The sequence below is a fragment of the Triticum aestivum genome, chromosome 1B, assembly GCF_018294505.1.
Source record: "Triticum aestivum cultivar Chinese Spring chromosome 1B, IWGSC CS RefSeq v2.1, whole genome shotgun sequence".
Taxonomy (NCBI): Eukaryota; Viridiplantae; Streptophyta; class Magnoliopsida; order Poales; family Poaceae; genus Triticum; species Triticum aestivum.
Genome location: NC_057795.1, coordinates 540,768,404 through 540,788,693, shown reverse-complemented (window position 1 = coordinate 540,788,693; position 20,290 = coordinate 540,768,404). Strand labels below are relative to the sequence as shown.

Sequence of the window (20,290 nt, the reverse complement as noted above, 5' to 3'; positions counted from 1 at the left end):
TTGGCTCCTCGTTACATTGGTCCTTTTCGCATTCTCGCTAAACGAGGAGAGGTTGCCTACCAGTTGGAACTACCCCCACATCTTTCTCGAGTTCACGATGTCTTCCACGTCTCTCAACTCAGGCGTTGCTTCTCGGATCCCATCCGCGGAGTAGACCACGAAACGCTTGATCTCCAAGATAACCTCACGTATCGAGAGTATCCGGTTCGCATTCTTGATCAAGCAGAGCATGTCACTCAACGTCAGAACATCAAGTTTCTCAAGGTTCAGTGGTCTCATCATTCCGAGAGAGAAGCTACTTGGGAGCGAGAAGATCGTCTTCGATTGGAGTACCCTGCTTTCTTTTGGTCGACCCCTGAATCTCGGGACGAGATTCTTTCAAGTGGGGGCGAGTTTTCACATCCCTAGTTCTGGTATGACCTAGACTAGCTAGCCAGTTGTGCATCATTTTCAAATTCCATTTAATTTTGAAATGAGGACTTGTGAAACCCTCAGAATCATCTCTGAAAATGACCCAAATAAAAATTGTTCCAAAAAGGTCCAAGAAAATATTCATGTTGCTCTCTGAAAATATTGGTCAGAGGTAAAATTCAAACAAATATTTTAGGAGCTCATGGATATTTATTTTGGCCATTTGGATTAATCCGATAATTATTTGCATTGGATATATATATGTCATATATATAATATATGTCCAAAAATTATGCCATTTGCTGAGGAGCTCTGGAATAATATAGTTAGCTCCTGCAAAAATTGGCATAAGGTAATAAAATGATTTAGTATTTTAATTAAATCAAAACAAATGTCAGGAAAATAGAAAAGAAATAAAAAAGGAAAACTTTACCTGGGCTTCTTACCTGGCGCCTTTGGCCGGCCCGTTCCTGTTCTGGCCCAGCCCACCAGGGGCATAGCCATCTTCCTCCTCTTGCCAGTAGGCAGAGGGGAAGCGGTGCTCGATGCCGCGCGCGCCGGCACGCAGCTGCTTGCCTGGCCGCTCCAGGCCCTTCTCCTCACGCTTCGACGCCACGCGCCCCCCGGACCCTCTCACTCTCCCCAGTCCTCTCCTCTCCTCTCCCTCGCTCTCTCTCTCGCGCGGCCAAGCGCCTCCGCCGCCATCGGCCACTGCTGCCGCGCCCTCGACCACTGCCGCACCTTCCCGACACGCTCCCCAACTCCGCCGCGACCCCCTCTACCTCCTCGTCGAGCCACGCACCTCCGGACGGCCTCCATCGTCGTCCCCGTCATCTCTTCACCGCCGGCCACCGTGGATCCCCATCGCCATCCCGTCGACCACAGCGTGTCCCCGAGCTCGCCGTCAAGCCCATCGGGATCGCTGTGAGCTGCTCCTCCTCCTCCCCCTCTCCGTTCTCGCCCTCGCACATCGCAGCCGCAACCCCGCTCGCGCCCGACTCCGGCCGCCGCCGCGAGCTCTGCTCCGGCGAGCTCCGCCGTTCCCACGGCCTTCCCTGAGCGCGGCTGGATGCGCCCGTGCACGGGCTACCTGCCGGTGGCCTCCGTGTGCCAAACCGTGGCCTCCAGCTCGTTCCGGCGAACTTCCGCCGTGGCTCGAGGTCGTCGCCGACGAAACTCCGGCGACTGACGTGGCGCGTGTTTAGCTGCTAACCTCACCACCTAATCTAACCCCCCCTGACTCTGACAGTGGGCCCCAGCGCCACTAATCCTTTAATTAGGATAATATAACCCCCTGTTAACTAGCCGGTCACTAACGTGTGCACCCCACGCGTCAGGTCTGACGTGGTCAGCACCGTTGAATCGCTGACGTAGTGATGACGTCATGCTGACGCAATTATTTATTTTTGGAATTATTTTAAAACAGGAAATTCCAGAGAATTAGCAAAATTTCAAAAATTCATAGAAATTCAACCGTAGCTCAGATTGAAATAATTTATATATGAAAAATTATCAGAAAAATGCAATCTATCCATCTGTACTAGTTCCATGCATGACAAACCAACTTATACCTACTGTATAAGTGAAACACTAAAATGGCTTATATAAGGGCTTAATTTGGAGATGCATTTGAACCTTTGGTTCAAATGGATTTCAACCAAATGGATGCTAGTTGCATTATCTCAAACAGCATCACATCTACATGCCATGTTCATGCATCATGTTGTTGCATATGATTGTGTTTTGATTGTCGACACTGTTCCTTTTCGATAGGTCCTGCTTCGGAGAGTGTTCCAGAGTACCTGTCTGAGGAGCAGTGCCTTCCTTGTTGATATACCAGGCAAGCAAACCCCCTTGTTCATTCCGATATAATCCTACTCTCTCACTCCTGCTCTTTGTTATTGCATTAGGACAACAACGATTCATCTGCTACTTTGTGCTGCGGTAGTTGAACCCATTCCTCTGCATGACCTGTCATTGCCACAGTAAATAGTTGAAACCCACTAGCATGTGTAGGAGTTGATTGAAGCCACTGATGTGTTCCTACCATGCTATGCCTGCTATTGCTTAGAGTTGTGTCAGGTCTGATTCATTGGGAATGAATTGGAGTGTTACGATATGTTCTGGTGTTGAGAGTTAAGTGTGTGAACACGATTTGGTAAAGGTAGCGGTGAGAGGCCATGTAGGAGTACATGGTGGGTTGTCTCACTGGAACCGTCCTTAAGCACCGAGTTCTATGTATGTTGTCCAATGACTCGATACTACCACACATTGTGCTCCGGGCGCTCCAAGCCCTCTCGACTTATTAACCAACTTGATCTCTGTCCAGGAGTCGCAACTAGTTTCTGGTGTTTGTAGGCAGTGTTAGTAGTCTACCAAGTGGCACCCGGCCAGGTGGGCTTGGGACAGACTAGGCACAAGTGGCACGGTGTACCAAGCGTAGATCCATCCGGCGAGGTGGGCTTGGGAACCCTGCACACATCGTTTGGGGGCATGAGTGAAACCCCGGCCGGATCTCCTTGCGGATGGAACCCGAATAGGCGATAAACCTGGACTAGAGTCTTGTGTGGTTAGTCAGGTTGTGGCCGACACCCTCGCCAGGCTTCCGCTTGAAGGTTGCCGAGATACATGACGTGTACATGGCGGTAAGTGGCGAGAGCGTGTGTGAAGAAGTACACCCCTGCAGGGTTAACGTGATCTATTCGAATAGCCGGGTCCGCGGTTATGGACTTCTTGGATGCTTACATGGTACATAGACAACTTGAAGTGGATACTCTAAAATGTTCAAGGCAAGTGTGAGTGCTATGGATAGCCTTCTCGTAGGGAGACGGGGATGAATCCATAGTAGTGTATTGTGTGGTGATTAGTGGACTCGTGTGCGCCATATCAGCTCAAAGAAGTTCTGGTAGTCGTAGAATAGGATAGCCACAGAGTCAAAGCTGGCTTGCTGCAACTAAACCCCACATTACCCTCTTGATACAAATGCATGTATGATAGGATCTGATGTAAGTCTTGCTGAGTACCTTTGTACTCATGTTGCTTTATTTATGTTTTTGCAGCGGAGACTTCGGTCTTACTAGTGTTCTCGTGGACTTCGACGAGTAGCTTGTACCTCAGCTACGATCTTGATCGGATGTTGTAGATAGTCAGGCTCTTCAGCCTTTTTCATTTGTAGATGTCTGTACCCAGACATGTAATGCTTCCGCTTGTTGCTTGTATGCTCTGTATGATGGGTCCTGTGACCCCTGTTTGCAATAAATGCTACGATGGCTCTTTGAGCCTTATCTATATGAGTTGTTGAGTTATGCTGTGATGCCATGTTGTACAGCACATACTTGCATGTTATGCGTATGTGTAACGTGTATTGCTATGTGTGGGATCTGACTATCTAGTTGTTTATCCTTAGTAGTCTCTCTTACCGGGAAATGTATCCTAGTGTTTCCACTGAGCCATGGTAGCGTGCTACTGCTCCGGAACACTTAGGCTGGCCGGCATGTGTCCTTCTTCGTTCCTGTGTCTGTCCCTTCGGGGAAATGTCACGCGGTGAATACCAGAGTCCTATTAGCCTGCTACAGCCCGGTTTACCGGAGTCCTGCTAGCCCAGTTGCTACAGCCCGGATTCACTCGCTGATGACCGATACGTTCGATGCTGGGTCATGTATGCCTGTCCCTGTAAGTTAGTGCCACTTTGGGTTCACGACTAGCCATGTCAGCCCGGGTTCTTTGTCATATGGATGCTAGCGACACTATCATATACGTGTGCCAAAAGGCGCAAACGGTCCCAGGCATGGTAAGGCGACACCCGTGGGAATACCGTGCGTGAGGCCGCAAAGTGATATGAGGTGTTACATGCTAGATCGGTGTGGCATAGAATCGGGGTGCTGACATTTCTATTGCGAGAATAATTGTCATGCCGTATTCTGGGTGTGTGTTGTAAAAAAAACTCTCCTCTCCTTATCTAATATATGAGGCAAATCTTTTGCCTCCGTTTCAAAAAAAAAATCATAGTCTCACAAGGCCGCATGCATGGTTCCCCGTGATAACCTAGCCGCCCACTACCTCCACTATCATCGTCGGTGAACTGGGTGCTGTTATTGGAGGAGGAGCGGGATCAACGGCAGAGTAGCGCTGGTAAAATTTATACCAGGCATAAAGATTTCCGCAAGGATTATCACACATGTCCCCAAAATGGTCAACATAATTTTTCCATTAGGTGGAAAGAAAACGGTGACTCGACGACGATGGTGTGGTGCGTGGAGGAGTGTTTCGACGTCGATGTTTGAAATTGTGAGAACCAAGGAATCCATGGGGATACATGGATTCTTTTTTTTTTTTTTTTTTTTGCGGGGATACATGGATTCTTAGCTTCTTGCGGTTTCAAGCATCACCATCGGAATCGAGTCGTCCCCATCGGAATCGTCAAGCTGACGTCGCTGGCGAAATTGGTATCTCATCGTAATCATCCTTACCCTCACAGTAGTGTTTGTGGTTGTCCAAACCCTCATCGCCATGCTCGAGTTTAACTGAATATTGTTGGTTTAACTGAATATAGATGTACTGGAGATCGGAAGAGAAAAAGAATGTGTCACTGACGAATCAATCGCTTCATATGTAAACAACCATTAGGACGATTTATTGTTTACATTTTGTATCGACAACCTCCATATTTAGACAAAGTGCCCTTCATATACGACACGAAGGCTGTCATACACTGTGTGCTTGATATACAATACGGAGGCTTTTTTTAAGTACTCCAAAAGCGTACCGTATACTAGACCTGGCCATGGGATACCCGGCCCGACCTTGCCGATGGGTCGGGCCTGGACCTGAGATCTAAGCCCGATGCCCAGACCAGGCCAGGCTCCGGCCCGGCATATTTGCAATTTAGGAAGGGCCCGGCCCGATGGCCCAAGGCCCGGCAGGCTTTTACACTGATAGGCCAGGCCCGGGCCTGATATTTAGGCCTGACGCCAGACTGGGCCGGGCTCGGGCCCAGGTTTTTTGCAGCGGGATTTGTTTGGCCCGGCCCAGCCTGACATTTGGCCAGGTATACCGTATACCATATTTTCATACGGCAACTCCTAGTGGAAAAGTGAACCAACCTGTGGTTGAATGGTTAGAGGGACCATGGTATCCCCAGCTCACCAGGCTTCAAATCCTAGTGCTCACATTTATTCCTGTATTTATTTCAGGATTTCCGGCGATGCACATTCAGTGGGAGGAGACGTTTCCGTCGACGACAAGGCGCTTACGGTGACTTCGTAAATCACAAGATGATATGTCGGCTCAGTCTTTCGGAGGTGCTCATAAGGATAGGGTGTGCGTGTGTGCGTTTTTAGGGGTGAATGTATGCGCGTGTATATAAGCGCTTGTGTCTGTACTGATATTAAAAAAAAACCCAGTGGGAAACCATGTGATGGGTGCGCCTTGCGGTACGTCCACGACGACCCAATCATAGTCTCACAACACAAGATCGCATCGCATGCATGGTTCCCCGTGACGAGCTGCTGCAAAGCACCCACCAGGCGCCAGTTAACCTGATCAAAATGTCACCTGGAATACAATAGAATAAACGCATCCCAAAAACTATAGATTTGCCTCCAAGAGCCAACTGACCAACACAATTATTTGTCCCTTTCTCAAGACACGGCCGGTGATCGCCGATGGGCCATCATGTATGCATTCTTTATGCGAGTGCAGACGTAACAGTTGGGGCGTCACGGTGCTGACGTACGGGGCCCGACGCTTGCATGGACACAGCGGTGGACAGCAACCTCACCATGCATGCGATGCGAGGCCAAGCTCCTTGAAGCCGCTGATGGCCTAGTGGGCCGGTGAGAACGTGGGTGGCAGACCATGCACTGATTAGCGGCTAATTAATTACCCCCATTTGACTAATGCAGACCGGGTGAACGGGCTGCTCACTGCATGCGCTGGACTGCGAATTATCACGTGGGCGGCGAACTGAGCTCCAAGACACTAGTCGAACCCGGTGATTGATTGTAACAACCATCAAACTAATCTTGTGTTGGCCATTATCTGGAATTCTTATGTTATTAGGGGCCTCTTACCTGTGTGCAGTATACAACAAGGGACCCCTCAAACACACCGTGACAGAGCCAGATTACCTCAGCCCCTGGATGTCACACAGGCCACATCACGCCGACGATTCTTCCACCGGTCATCAAATAATCACGTGAAGCGAAAGCCACAACCACTATTTTTTGTCTGGGTAGATCACACATGCAATAGGACTTGACCAACAATTCAAAAATTAGTCATGAAAATGACAATTACTATGTACTACTACATCCACTGATGTTCAATATCACAGATTCAGAGTCACCCCCGTCGCTAGTGCATGTATTGTTTTTTTTGTGCATCAATGAAATGGATATTATTTTGCTTCGATTGTGACCATCCCAGTTGAACCTTTTTTTCCCCAGTGTCACAATTATGTGTCCAAAATGTGAAAGTGTTAGGACAAACCAAGGGCTAATTAAACTAGCTAGCAGGGAGATAAAGTCATTATCCTGACCTTGCCAAAAACTAACAGTTAATTAATGTCTGTGTTTTATTAACGTGACGTCCAGATGTTATTGAGCCAATTGATATTCTCTACGGTCGACCTCTGAATCTAGTGCTAGATCCACCAAATTGAAATATACTTTTAGAAAAAAGCATCCTTACACCCGCCCTGAAGATTTCTAATGACTTTATTTGAAGGCTTCATTCTATTTCTACGGAGAAGCCCTTATAATTTGAAGACCTCTTTAACTGCGGGATCTACTGTTCTCACAAAAAAAAAACTATGGGATTTCCTAGATACGATAATAGAATAAAACACTTGATTGGAATGTTATATACGCTTCAACCCTATAGGATTAACAACAAAGAGTGTGTTTGACACACCGCAAGCAGGCTAGAAATTTGGGTGGATAAGAAAAACTCTCGAGAATATATAGTGCAAAATAATCCTTAGGTAAACTCCTAAAGATTCCGATCCCGCAAACAAAACAACCACATATGAAAAGCCCTAAGGATTTAAATCATCTCAAAATTATGTGAAATTCCTTTGAGACAAATAAATTCATATGTTTTTGGCCCATAAAACACTTTGATTCCTTATTTAAAAACAACGAAGAATAATATATACAATGTTTGTTTACACAGTGTTCAAGTTATTTTGTACATACCACATACAGATTTGGCTTCACTAGGGACTATTTTGGTCATGTGGCGTATGTGTGTAGGAGGAGTGGTCGATAGAAGAAACTCACTATAACCAATTAAGAAAAATAGAGTTAGCAACTTTAATACTTATTTGCAGTCTCACATCGTTTCAGTGGGTGCAAAATCTAGTTGGACTAACGACGGCCAGTCAAAGTTGGTTGATCATAATGCTAGTGGAAGGAGGCCTATGTTGTGGTGACCGATGTGTAAGGGAACATTTGATGAATTTTGTCCCACATAGGCTATGGATGGTGCAAATCACGAGTTACAAGGGTTACTATCAGGTTAGTCTTTTAGGGAACACATGGAACAGTACTTCACACAATGTTGTTTTGCTCCGTGGTTGGGCTTGGCGGGCCGAGACACTGTTATAATGGCCCTGTTGTGTATGTGAGCCATAGATTTTGGTTTAGTGAGTACGGGATCGCATAACTGTATTGGCACTGTATATTTCTTTCATATCCTATAATAATTTAGAAACATCACAATTGTGCAGTATTCCAGCCCTCCAAAGCCACTTGCGGTTTTGGCCTTTGTATGTCCTCCCAATCTCCCACCTCGGCTTCCTCCGATGACCATCGAGCGGTATATGTAATGGGTTGCTACTCCGTAACAAACAAACTATATGATCATGCATAATCGATCATAGGTAGGTATTGTACACCAAAGGGGTCATAAACCACACTTTTTTTCTTCAAAAAGGAGGAATCCCCGCGGCCTCTTCATCTAGCGATGCACACAACCATCATAAACCACACATAAACTTTGTTGATCTTGTTTTATTATATAGTCTTTTCCTTTGGTCATTGTCTTCCATGAGTCATATTCACAACACAATTAGCCTCAAATCCAAATAACGCACACATACGGTCAGTCACACATCGCACACATGCGTGCGCTTATACACTTGCAAGACTGGATAGATATATTTTTTTTGCATGGTAATACGTGTCTCATTCATATCATAAAGATTAAAGTACAAGTCACGTAAGGACCGACATGACAAAACTGAAAAGATAGCAGAACATCTCTGAGCTTGACACCAACGCCCATCACCTGCCTTCGGCACCACGACAGCAGCCACCGAAGAAAAGAATGATGGATCACCTCCTCATCCGAGTTCAATCGACAGGATAAACAATTCCCTTTTGCACCTAAACACGCTATAGATACTCTTTCAGTCGACAGGCATTTGCATTATCAGCGTTGAATAATTAAACCCATACGGACACATAGCCATAACACCTCCCCAGCCAGCTGGTCTCGAAGGCCATTATCCAAAGCATCCAGCAGGTCCAACCCCAGCAAGGGTTCACATCGTCTCCACCTCCTGAATATTCCCCCATGGCGATGCGGCCCATGTCCGAGATGTCGCCGCCGCCGGCGCCGTCTGACCAGAGAGACGCTGTCATAGAGGAGCTCCGGAAGGGCTCTCAGCTTGCGGAGTTCCTCCGGCAGCAGGTGGAGCTCATCCCGGAGGACAGCCGCCGTGACGCCGCGCTGGCCAACGTGAGCGACATCACCACGGCCCTGGCGTCGTCACTCTCTGTGCTCCAGTCGGAGAGAGAGCAGTACTACTGCTCCTCCTCCTCCTCCGACGCCGGCCATGCTTCCGGGGCCTCCGGTGGTGGCGGGGTGCGAAACGGCGTAGTCGCACGCACCAGGAACAGGAAGGCGAAGCATCGGCGAGGCACCTATGGCGAGGAGCTCCCAATGTGAGTACCTACTGTGCTTGAGTAGACTCCGTGCGATGTTTGCTACAGCAAATAGTACTGTTGGTTAGTACTGTGGCATGCGTATCTGTGAGGATCTGTGCTTGCGAAGGATTGGTATTATCAGATCTATGGTGTATTTTTGCTTTTGCTGTGAGGATGAACTAGTCATTCATATCCCTAAAAAATAACTAATCAGTGTCATCCCATGGCACAGTTAACAGCCATCTAATCTAGTTCCTTTAGATTCTTGATAACGAAGTTGTTGCTTTCTTGCTAGATCTTGTTTATCCCAGTTGGTGGGGCATCATACATGCAGTAGCATATTGTTGTTTCTCTGCGTTACCACTGATCTATATTTTATGGTTAGCCAGGAAAGTATATATATGTGCAGTAAAGCTTATTTATTTTTATTTCTCCCATCTTGTTATATAGCAAGGAGATACTAACCAAGGCACCAGAAAATGATCGATTCCACTGGAGGAAATATGGGGAGAAGAAGATCCTCCATGCTGATTTTCCAAGGTATGCCCCGTTGTCTTATTCATTTCTATACATGTGGCATTAGCTTATGGATATGTACCTTGCATTTCCTCCTGTGGATCAATAACGAAAGCTAGTAATCAGTTTCCGTAAGTAGTAACTAGTACACCTCTATTCAATTCCTTTGTACCTTGGCATATATCTGTGTATCCTTAGATGCAGAGGCCCGGGAGAGTTATCTCTTTACCGAAAAAGGCTTTCGCCCCGTTTTATATTATAAAGCACAAGTCCAAGTCAACATACCACAAAGGTTCAACCACAAACGCACACACACACAGTTCAAATCCACACACGCCCAAAAGGGTTAATGCTGAGGGCACAGCTCAACAAGTCATGAGAGTTATCTCTTTGATTGTGTAGTTTGTTTATTTTATCTAATTAAACCCACAGGGACTCTAACTGCAGTAAAGCACTAGCTGGAGCTGTGTTGTGTTGTTAAAATGAAACTATCAAAGTACCTGAACTTTAAATTAAGCATTTGTGGCCTGGCATGGATCATGACCTCACATCAATTAGTTTCCCCAAAATATATAGTTAAATTATGTCCCATTTGGGGGACATTGAATATTAGCTACCTTCCGAAAGCTGACTTAATTTTCTAATAAGCTTTTGGTTAGTATAACAGTTAGGACCTCCACATCATACCTTTAATTAGACAGAAGTATGAGTATATGCGCTAGCACAAAAAATTGTACATAAAATGAGGCGTTATACTAGATATATTCCTCTTTTTTTTCAATGTGTGGAGGTTCGAAAACATTTTCCATAGATGCATATATTGTGCATCATCGATGACTCAACATGCTATTGATGTCAAGCTATTGCAGAGGCTGGGTTTGTCTACCGGTGACTCGCCATCATTTACCCGCAGTTTCAAACAGCTATGCCAAAGAGTGGCACCATACTCAAACAGCTATAGCGCTGCTATTGCGGGTTATAGCCTCACTATTTTGCAACCTTATCAGACAATTGTACATGAATACGATTTAGTGGCATCCTGCTCAAACCACTATAGAGTGGCTATATAAAACTTTGAATTAATTTACCGCATTTCATCTATTGCGAGAAGTAATTTACGGCAATTCGCAGTGTGTTTTCCATATAGTCCTAACTCCTGACTCCTAACTCATGTTTGTTCCAACAAAATTAACCGAGAACATTAAAAATCTACGTGTTCACCCGCTTGGTAAATCAACCTTTTGCAGGTTATACTACAGATGCGGATATAGCGACGAGCACAAGTGCCCGGCGAAGAAGTACGTGCAGCAGCAAAACAGCAGCGACCCGCCCATGTTCTTGGTCACCCTCATCAACGACCACACATGCGATACTTTGTTCCCAGATGAAGACCAAGACCAACCACCCAGCAGCTCAAGCAGCGCTAATAACTCGCAGATGCTCGACTTCTCCAAAGCGTCGCTCTCTTCGGCTGTTGGTGTCTCGAGATTGAAGGAGGAGGAAGACGCGGACATGTCCGTGACCGTGCCCAGCTACAACTACACGTATGATGAGCTGTCTTCTTCCTCGCTGCCGTTCCTGTCGCCCAAGCAGTGGGAGATGGAAATGGAGGTCAAGTCACTTTTTCGTCGTCACTCTGGGGATGGTAACTAGCTAGTTAGCTCGTGAAGCTCAGTGTTTTAGCTAGATCAACTTGTTGCATGCAAACATCTACCTGAACCTTAATAATTGCATGCATGTTGTGAGAGATAATTGTAATGATAGTAGTACAACATCACAAGTTACTAGAAAGTTTTTTGAGATGAACTACTATAACCGACTTGAGCTTATTTCCTCGCAAAAACAGAAGAAAACTTGAGCTTATTTCCTCGCAAAAAAAAGACTTGAGCTTATTTATGCCTATGCAGTGCAACAGGCCTGGTGTCTCTGAAGCTCGCCCTTAATTGCTCCATATTCTCATGTAAGACCATCGCAAAAAAATAATAATTCTCATCTAAAACACATTTAGCTTCTAAGCTCGCGTTCGTCCATTCTGCAAGTATTTATGTTCTGTAACTAAATTACAGTAGGTAAATCACACCTGCTGTTTTCCATAAAACAATAATATTAACTAGCTCCTAGCTGGCCCAGCCCATTTGTTCCAAAGGAACACAAATAATGCATAGAAAGCGTTCCATCAGACACTACTGGAATTTTCACGTACGCCGGGTGTAATGCTCTTCGCCGAGTGCTAAAACACGGACACTCGGCAAAGCAAGCATTGCCGAGTGTCACTCTCGGCAAACCCACCTTCACGGCAAACTACACTCTTTGCCGTCACTGCCTCACGGCAAAGAGGCACCGCACGGCAAACCCTCCAAACGCCGAGAGCCGCTCACGGCAAAGAGTAGCCACGTGGCATGCCCGTCTGCAACAGACGGCTCCGTCAGTTACTGTCTACTTTCCTAAGTGTGGCTCTCGGCAAAGCACATGCAACATCCTTTTTTTGTGTGTGTGCGTTCTTTCTAACTGACATGTGGTCCCACTGGTCACATTTATCAGTAAAAAAAAATGATGATATGCTTGCCGAGAGTGGCTCTCGGCAATCCTTCATGGGAGCTGACAGTTTACATAGCTTTGCCGAGAGCTAGGCTTGGCAATGCTCTCCTTCTTTTCCGAGAGCTTCTCTCGAAAAAGTTGTGGCACAACAGTAGTGTCCCAGACGACCATATTTTCGAGAGTTGCTCTCGGTAGTCGGCCTTTTTCCGAGTGTAGCTCTCGGAAATCTTTCCCATCCATTCTGCTGTCAATCTATTTCTTTTCTGATCCTTGCAGATAAAAACCACTACAGTGCATTTTGAGCTAGTCCACACATATATAGGCATAATTTGATCATATATAGGCATAATTTGATCTAGTCCACATATATATGCATAATTAGGGATAGTCCACGTACATATTGTCACACACAAGTCGAATGTATTATCCTAGTAGACATCACACACAAGTCGCAAATTCATACATATTGTCACTACTTGCAAAACACGTGCACGTCACAATAGAAGTACACTTATTCATATATAGATCATCTTGAGGAGGAGAGGCCATCGGGTTAACATTCCGGAGGAGGAGGAGGGGCATCATTTGCACTGCTTCGAGATTGCATAAGAACCTATAAGAGTAGAGTCACATGAGGGTCCACGTGTTAGGAGCTGACACGTGTCGGCCACCTATTGGCTGTCTTTGCCGAGAGTGTCACTCGGCAAAGATGGCCCTCGGCCTGTTCGCCTGGTCCCACGTGTGAGGAGCTGATACGTGTCGGCCACCTACTGGCTGGCTTTGCCGAGATGGGCACTCGGCAAAGATGGCCCCTGGTCCCACGTGTCAGGAACCGCCGTCACCGTCTGCTATCCGTTAGCTACTTTATTTTGCCGAGTGGTACTGTTTGGCTCTCGGCAAAGTCTTTGCCGAGTGCCCGTGTTCTGGCTCTCGGCAAACTCCTGTTTGCCGAAGAGGTGTACGCCGGGTGGCTTTTGCCGAGGGTGACACTCGGCAAAGGCTTTGCCGGCGGTTTTCGGCCCTTTGCCGAGTGTCTGTGGCACTCGGCGTTGGACAGAATTCCAGTAGTGAGAGATGCACAGTGTTAGCATGAATAATTTTTTCTAGGGTTTGAGAGTAGGAGGCAACTGCGGATGTGTTTGGTTCTCTAGCTAAACATGCCCAGTCAGGCAATAGGATTCTAGCTCACCCGAGGCATAGCTCATACAAGCAAGGCCACTTGTTTGGTTTATTTGCCTAGCCTCCACTAAACCACGATTACAGCGGCAGTTACATGCTTAATACGCTTGTGTTCAATTCTTGCCGATGGAGGCGAGCCAAATCGGCTCTCCTGTCCGGTCAAGGATTTTCTAGCTCACGCGGGCTAGTTTGCTAGGCAAAGCTAACTTTTTTCTACTCCACCAAACAACTATCCTGGCTGGGCGAGGCTAGAGTAAGGCTTGCTTGAGATCCAAACGCACCCTGCATTTGCCCTCGACCCGTCAGACCCCGCTGCAGGTTCCCTTGCCCTCTGCCGACCACTATGGCAGTGTGATGGTGAGGGAACCCTGGATATGTGTGTCCGGATCATATTCTATTGGGGTTTTGAGTTTTTCGTTGTCGTTGAAGTTGGGTTAGCAACGGCGATGAGAATAATGATCCTTGGCTTTCGCCATGTCGATTCATGGTAGGGGTGTCGACGTGTATGATGTCAATCGTCGAGCATTCGGGTATGGCGTGATTAGCATTTTTCCACGACGGCGGCGTCCTATGGAGGGGGTGACGTTGCGGCATGGTTTTGTTCTCCACCAGATACAACTCTGTCAGGGAATTATGAAGTTTATGTTCCCATGGCTGGAGATGGAATTATTGTTTAGCCCTCCTCGTTGCTAGCTTCTTTGGGACAACAGTCTTCTCGAATCATGGTCACCAACGTCTGCTAGCCTGTATCAAATGACTTCCCGGTCACTGTTTCTACAGGCTCATGTGTTTCAACAAAGGTTACTCTGGTAAGACGGAGACCCGGATGCGGCAACGAGATATACTCATAGCGTGCCGTCGGTGAATGCATAAGGAAGATTGCAGTGACTTCTTCAAGGACTTACCTGTAGGTTCGTATTCTTGTCAGGAAGTTCTTGCAATTGTTTAACTTTATTTAATATATGAGCTTGGGTGTTTACCTAAAGAAAAAAAGGAGTGAATTCCGGTTTTTACCCCCTATTTTGTCATTTTGGACACTATTTACCCCATTTAGCAGGATTTCATCCGTTTGACCCCATTTAGCAAGAGTGTTACCACAATTTACCATGTTATAATTTTTGTGTGTGTTCTGACCAGCTGGCATGGCACATCGAGGTTTTTTTCCTGCCTAGTTTCTTCTACTCAACTCGTTTCCGGTTTGAAGTATTCTGATGGGACGACTAATTATAGTATAAATTGTTACATATATAACTTAAAATCATGTATGTTTTTTCTTCAGTTATCATATACAGCCTTAAGTATGCAGGGTTCTATGGATTAGATTAAAGTGGTGTAAATATACCACTTTACTAACTCTGATACACCTAAATACGTGAATATCTAGGTAGCAAATATGTTGACCGGAACTCCGGAAGAGTGTTAATATGTGTACAAGTGATAGCATTTGTTGCTACTTAATAGCTGCAAAGGAATTTTGGGTCTTTGTATCTTACGATGCATGCTGAAACATGTTTATTTACCTTATATTAGAGTAGATTATGATTTAGTATGATTGCAACCACTAATTCATTTTTATTTTTCTTGCACAAAGTGGATGGCAACCAAGATGTGGATTGTTAGGCATATTTTACATGTCCGTGGATACAAGAATCTAGAGCTAGAGATGATTGAGAGGGATTTCATTAGTTATTGTGATATAAAGGAGAAGATCAAGGAATTGGGTTCCAAGCCTTGGGACAACATTTATTATCAGAAGAAGGTGACCCATGGGAACTCCATGGTTGAGTCAACAGATGATGCAGGCATGATGAAACATGCTAGAGGAATTTGATGCTTATATGGAAATCAATTTGCATCTTTGATTGGGGGCGAGCAACGCAAACGAGAAGCCACTGGAGGCGAGCGTGCCGCGCGGCCGACTTAGGCATTATGCTTTGGACGTGACGCGAGCGACTGCCATCGGGGCCCGCCAGTCGGGAGAAGTTGTGTGGTCTGGTTCAGCAGTGAGAAAAATAGTCAGGAAATACCACTAACGTGGCATGCTAGCTAGACGTAACAATTGTGACGGACCGGTCAGAATGTTCACAAAATTTTAAACAAGGTAAATTGTGGCAACATTTTTGTTAAATGGGGTAAAACGGACGAAATCTTGCTAAATGGGTAATTAGTGTAAAAATGTGAAAATAAGGGGTAAAAACCGGAATTCACTGGAAAAAAAATGCATAGCGCTGGCGAAGAAAAGCTACATTTGAAAAGGTAACCAAAACAGTTCGTTAGCAACGCTAAGCTTGGATCAGCTCACAGGAAACAGCATCTTGCAAGTAGCAATACAAATAAACTAGCAGCCAGGGGTACTACTGGGAGAATATCTGGTGCACCCGGTGCACCAAACTTCCATATCATGTTTAAAATGTTCAAAAAAATCCGAAAAAAAAAACATTGTAGCATATTCACACAACATTAATGTATGTTGTCAAAAAATATTCAAACGTGGCTCGAAAAACAAAAATATCAAATTCGACACTTAATAGTACATAAGATAAGTTGGAGTTTAGATTTGATCCATTATCACATTGATGTCAAAATTATCATTTATGTATCTCAAGTATTGTTTTAAATTTTAATATACAATTCTATGACAACATACATTGATGTTGTGTCAATGTGTTCTTTTTTGAATTTTTCAAATATCTTAAAATATGCTACGGCATATGCACTCAGCCGTAGCACCACAAGGATGAGTGCACAGTATACAAACTGCTAGTACTCCTACATTCTTATCCTCAATTAATCGATGCTGATGTCATGGACGCAGTCGTGAGCATTGCGTGGCCACAGGACATAATGGCCGGCACATGAATAAAGTAACCAAGCGTGTCGATATGGTGGTGTGGCTTTCCTTGTAGTCTCATCAACATCTAATCACGAGTCATGTGCACACACTAGGCAGAGCCAGCTATGCCATCAGCCTAGTTCACATCTGCAAGTTGTTGATAGTCCACTCAGGGCTCTGCATCGAGACAAAATGAACAAGTGATTTCAAAGTCATTGCAGACGAACACGTTCTTCCGATCACATCCTGCACAAATACGGCTTGTTATCAAGTTGATCATTAGATAGTTCATCAAAGGCAAATCAAATTGATCATTAGAAAACACTACTACAGTACAAAACAAGCTGTTGATCTATGGATGGATGCAAAGGTCACAGAGGAACGCTCATTTTTCCAAAAAATAGTAACAAATCTAGTCGGGGAGAATGATCAACTTGATACCGCTTGTTACCAAGTTGATCATTTGATAGCTCAGAACATTATTACTGTACAAAGCAAGTTGTTGGTCTATGGATAGATGCAAAGGTCAGAGAGGAACGCTCTTTTTTTTCCAAAAATAGTAACAAATCTAATAGGGGAGAGCAAGAGCAAGTGTACTTGGCGTTTGCTATAATGCCAAGTTGCCAACGTGTGTTTAACTTAACCGGGCAACGTCAACTCCTGGTCCGGAAGACGGGCAAGCTTAATTAGCTTAATTCATAGTTGCCTGAAATCGCCATCATTATGTATGCTGAGTTGCTCACAGAACCATACCACCTCTTTTGTCTCTTTATGAAACTCTTATCAATCGAACCTACTTCCTCCGTTTACTTTTATAAGTCTTTGTAGATGTTTCAAACACTATGCAAAACATCTCAATTTCACTTGTCTGAAACAACTTATAAAAGTGAACGGAGGGAGTACCAATAGACCACAATGGAACACGTTCAGTCGATAGCATTGTGCACAAATACCGCTTGTTGTTGAGATACCTAGCTTTGGTGCCCTATTGTCAACGTTAATCAAGGGCAAAACCAAGTTGACAATTTGATAGTTCAGATCATGACGAAACAAATTGTGAGTATAAGGATGGGTGCAGAGGTCAGATAGGAACCTCCATTTTTCTAAAAATAGTAACAAAAATAATGCATGGGAGAGAGCAAGTGTGCTTGGGAGAGAAGGATAATAAGCATGGGAGTTTGATATAATGCCAAGTTGCCAACTGTGGTTAGCTTAATCGGGCAAGGTCCACTCATCCTCCGGAAGATGGGCAAGGTTAATTAGCTTAATTCATAGTTGCCTGAAATGGCCAGCATTAGTGATGTTGACAGAAACATACCACCTCCTTTGTCTCTTCTGAAATTCTCACCGCTCGGACTAGTACAGATTTGACCAGTCAAGTGTCTCAAGAGTATGCTTGTAAAGTTGTAATCAAGGTCTAGTAATAAGAGCATCTAATACATAAATTCCGACTCATCAAACGCATGCGAACCCGTCCAAACATGTCTACAACCGGTCACATCTCAAAAAATCATTTCCACAACCGGATACCCCAATTATGAAAGCTCAAATCAATACAATTATATGGAATGTGACACCTAATCTAAGGCGGCGCTTGTCCGGCTCTGCCGTGTCCAAGTCCGGTGGCGGTTGCGTCCCTCGAAGTGTTGCTTCACTCACCAGCGCGTAGAGTAGGACATAGGACACACACCGACTCATGGGATTCGAGGCGCCGCCGTCTCCCGAGCCCTACTCTTCCTCATCGGAGTCCGGAGCCTTCATGGTGATGGTCGATGTGAGATCGACGATGGATCTGTCATGTTTGGGGAAGCCGACACATCCACCACGACAAGGCAGCACCGCCTGGGGTTGCAGGCCATCCTTTGAGGCACCGGAGAGCGCGACTCCGCCTCGCCAACGTCGGCCGCAGCCTCCCGCGTGCAGTGCTTCGTAGAACGGGCACGCCGCGCCATACCCTCATGGCCGGGTCATAGATGGCCTCGTCGTCGGCGCGCCAACGAAGATGCTGCGTGCCCGCCAAGGCATTCAGACGCCAAACGGAGTGCATCGCCTCCAGCGAGCAAGCAACGACGCGCCGCGCGCTGGATCCACACGCTATTTGGACGGACACGATGGATTCCTGGTGGATTCAGGCTGATCGTAGTCGTGCATTCTCCTCGCGAGCGCGGTGGAGCGCAACACGGACGACCATCTCCTCCTGCGGCCCGACTGGGATGAGGTCCCAGTTCGCAGATCAGCTGACGGAGGATTCAAATCCGCTGCCCACCATGCGGGAGAAGCCGGAAGTGAGCTTGGGGACAGAAGAGAGGGGAGTGGAGTGGCTAGGTTTGGTCCGAGGAGAGGATGGGGACGAATATATGTGGGACTCGGGTGGACCAGCGTGAGTCCGATCTAATGTGATGAACACGCCCAGGCTTCCCCATATCCGCCATAGATTTGGGCTGGATATGAGGGGTGTCGGCCAGTCCGGGTGTTTGTGTCCGATTTAAGACGCGTGAGGCACCAAGTTGTAGATGCTCTAAGGCCAACTCCAACTCGCAACCCCAAACAGACGTTGATTTTGTCTGGATTCTATCCGTTTGGGTTAGGCAAATGCGTATTGTCTGGCCGCCCCTGACCAAACTTGGCCGGTACGCCCAACCGACGCACGCACTTTGTTCGTTCTCCATGAAAACTGAAATACAAGTTGAAATAGTCCACACCAATAGCCATGTCAACGTCCATAGTTCATGCCGGTCAGAGCGCCAGCGGTCAGCACACATGCCAGCCAACAAAAAATCACCCAGGGTTCACACTCGCACAGTAGCCAGTGGTCAACACACTTGCCAGCGCACAAAGAAGGCCATAGTTCTTGTCATGCGGCCCCTAGTTCATGCCAGCACGCAAGACAACATACAAAGCGGTATCGCTCTTGGCCAAGGCTCCATCATCTAGCTCGAGCATCATCTTTTGTTTCTTCTTGAACCAAACTCTTCTGTTCGGGGACATCTTGCTCAAGTGCACTGTCATGATCTCCACCTCCTTCACAATGAAAGCTAGCGCCACCTCTTTGTCTTTGGTGTTAACGTTGGATGCCTCAATCTCGAGCTTCTTCATTTGGATGGTCTGCTCAATCTCGAGGTTCCTCCTTTTGACGACCTCCTCCATCCCAAGCTTCTTTGTTGGGAGCTCGATGTAGGCCTTCATTTGCTCTTCTTTTTCTTAGTGCTTGCTCTGGTGCCTTGCTTCCTTTTGGGTCACCATGCCTTGCAAAGTTTCTTGCAAGGTGAACAATGCCGCATCACGCTTCTCATCCACCTTCGAGTTGGTCTTTCCCCTCGGCCGCTTCACTCTGTCTTCATGCTCAACGACGGCCACCGACCCTCCGTTCTTCTTTTAGGCTGCATATTGCTCTTTAAACTTGGGGCAATCTTTGATGATCGTCAAACAATGGGTGTGGTTGGCTTGTCCCCATGTTGGGCCTTGAAGGCTTTCAAAGTTTGGAATGCCTACACAATCAAAGTGAAGGCCATAAAACATGAAAAGGTGGCATAGGAACAAAGAAAAGAAGTTGTATAACATGCGCTCACGCCTAGGCCACTCAGGGACGGCCTCAATGCTCTCAAGGTCGGCACAAAACTTGTTGCATTCTTGTTGGATAAGCTCCCTCCTCTTTTGGATTGAGTTGATGCCACAGGTGCTCGAAAACTTGTAGGGCGGGAACTTCGTACGTTCATGGAAGTAACCATGAACTCCCCCCCCCAAACGACCCTTTTTTGCTCGGCGCCCGTCGTGGGATCTTTCCCTTTTTCCTTCCATCCTTCACATATTAACTTGTCCTCATCTTTGGTGTATGCTCCCGTCCGAATGCTTTGCCTCCTCTTTTGTGCATTGGCTTTTAGGA

The 20,290-nt window shown here is 46.2% G+C and overlaps 1 protein-coding gene across 1 annotated transcript; it reads left to right on the top strand.

The window, feature by feature from the left end:
- The first annotated feature begins 8,950 nt into the window (after positions 1–8,950).
- LOC123094233 (WRKY transcription factor 55) lies at positions 8,951–11,669 on the top strand. Its single transcript, XM_044516289.1, has 3 exons — positions 8,951–9,359; positions 9,792–9,881; positions 11,105–11,669. The coding sequence occupies exons 1-3, from the start codon at positions 8,989–8,991 to the stop codon at positions 11,508–11,510; spliced, it is 867 nt and encodes a 288-aa protein (XP_044372224.1). The 5' UTR covers positions 8,951–8,988; the 3' UTR covers positions 11,511–11,669.
- Positions 11,670–20,290: the final 8,621 nt, after the last annotated feature.

Bases quoted from the DNA above. Each gene is read 5' to 3' on its own strand.
- LOC123094233 (XM_044516289.1), top strand. From the start codon at position 8,989: ATGGCGATGCGGCCCATGTCCGAGATGTCGCCGCCGCCGGCGCCGTCT. The intron at 9,360-9,791 runs GTGAGTACCTAC...CTTGTTATATAG, and splicing joins TATGGCGAGGAGCTCCCAAT to CAAGGAGATACTAACCAAGG. The intron at 9,882-11,104 runs GTATGCCCCGTT...AACCTTTTGCAG, and splicing joins CTCCATGCTGATTTTCCAAG to GTTATACTACAGATGCGGAT.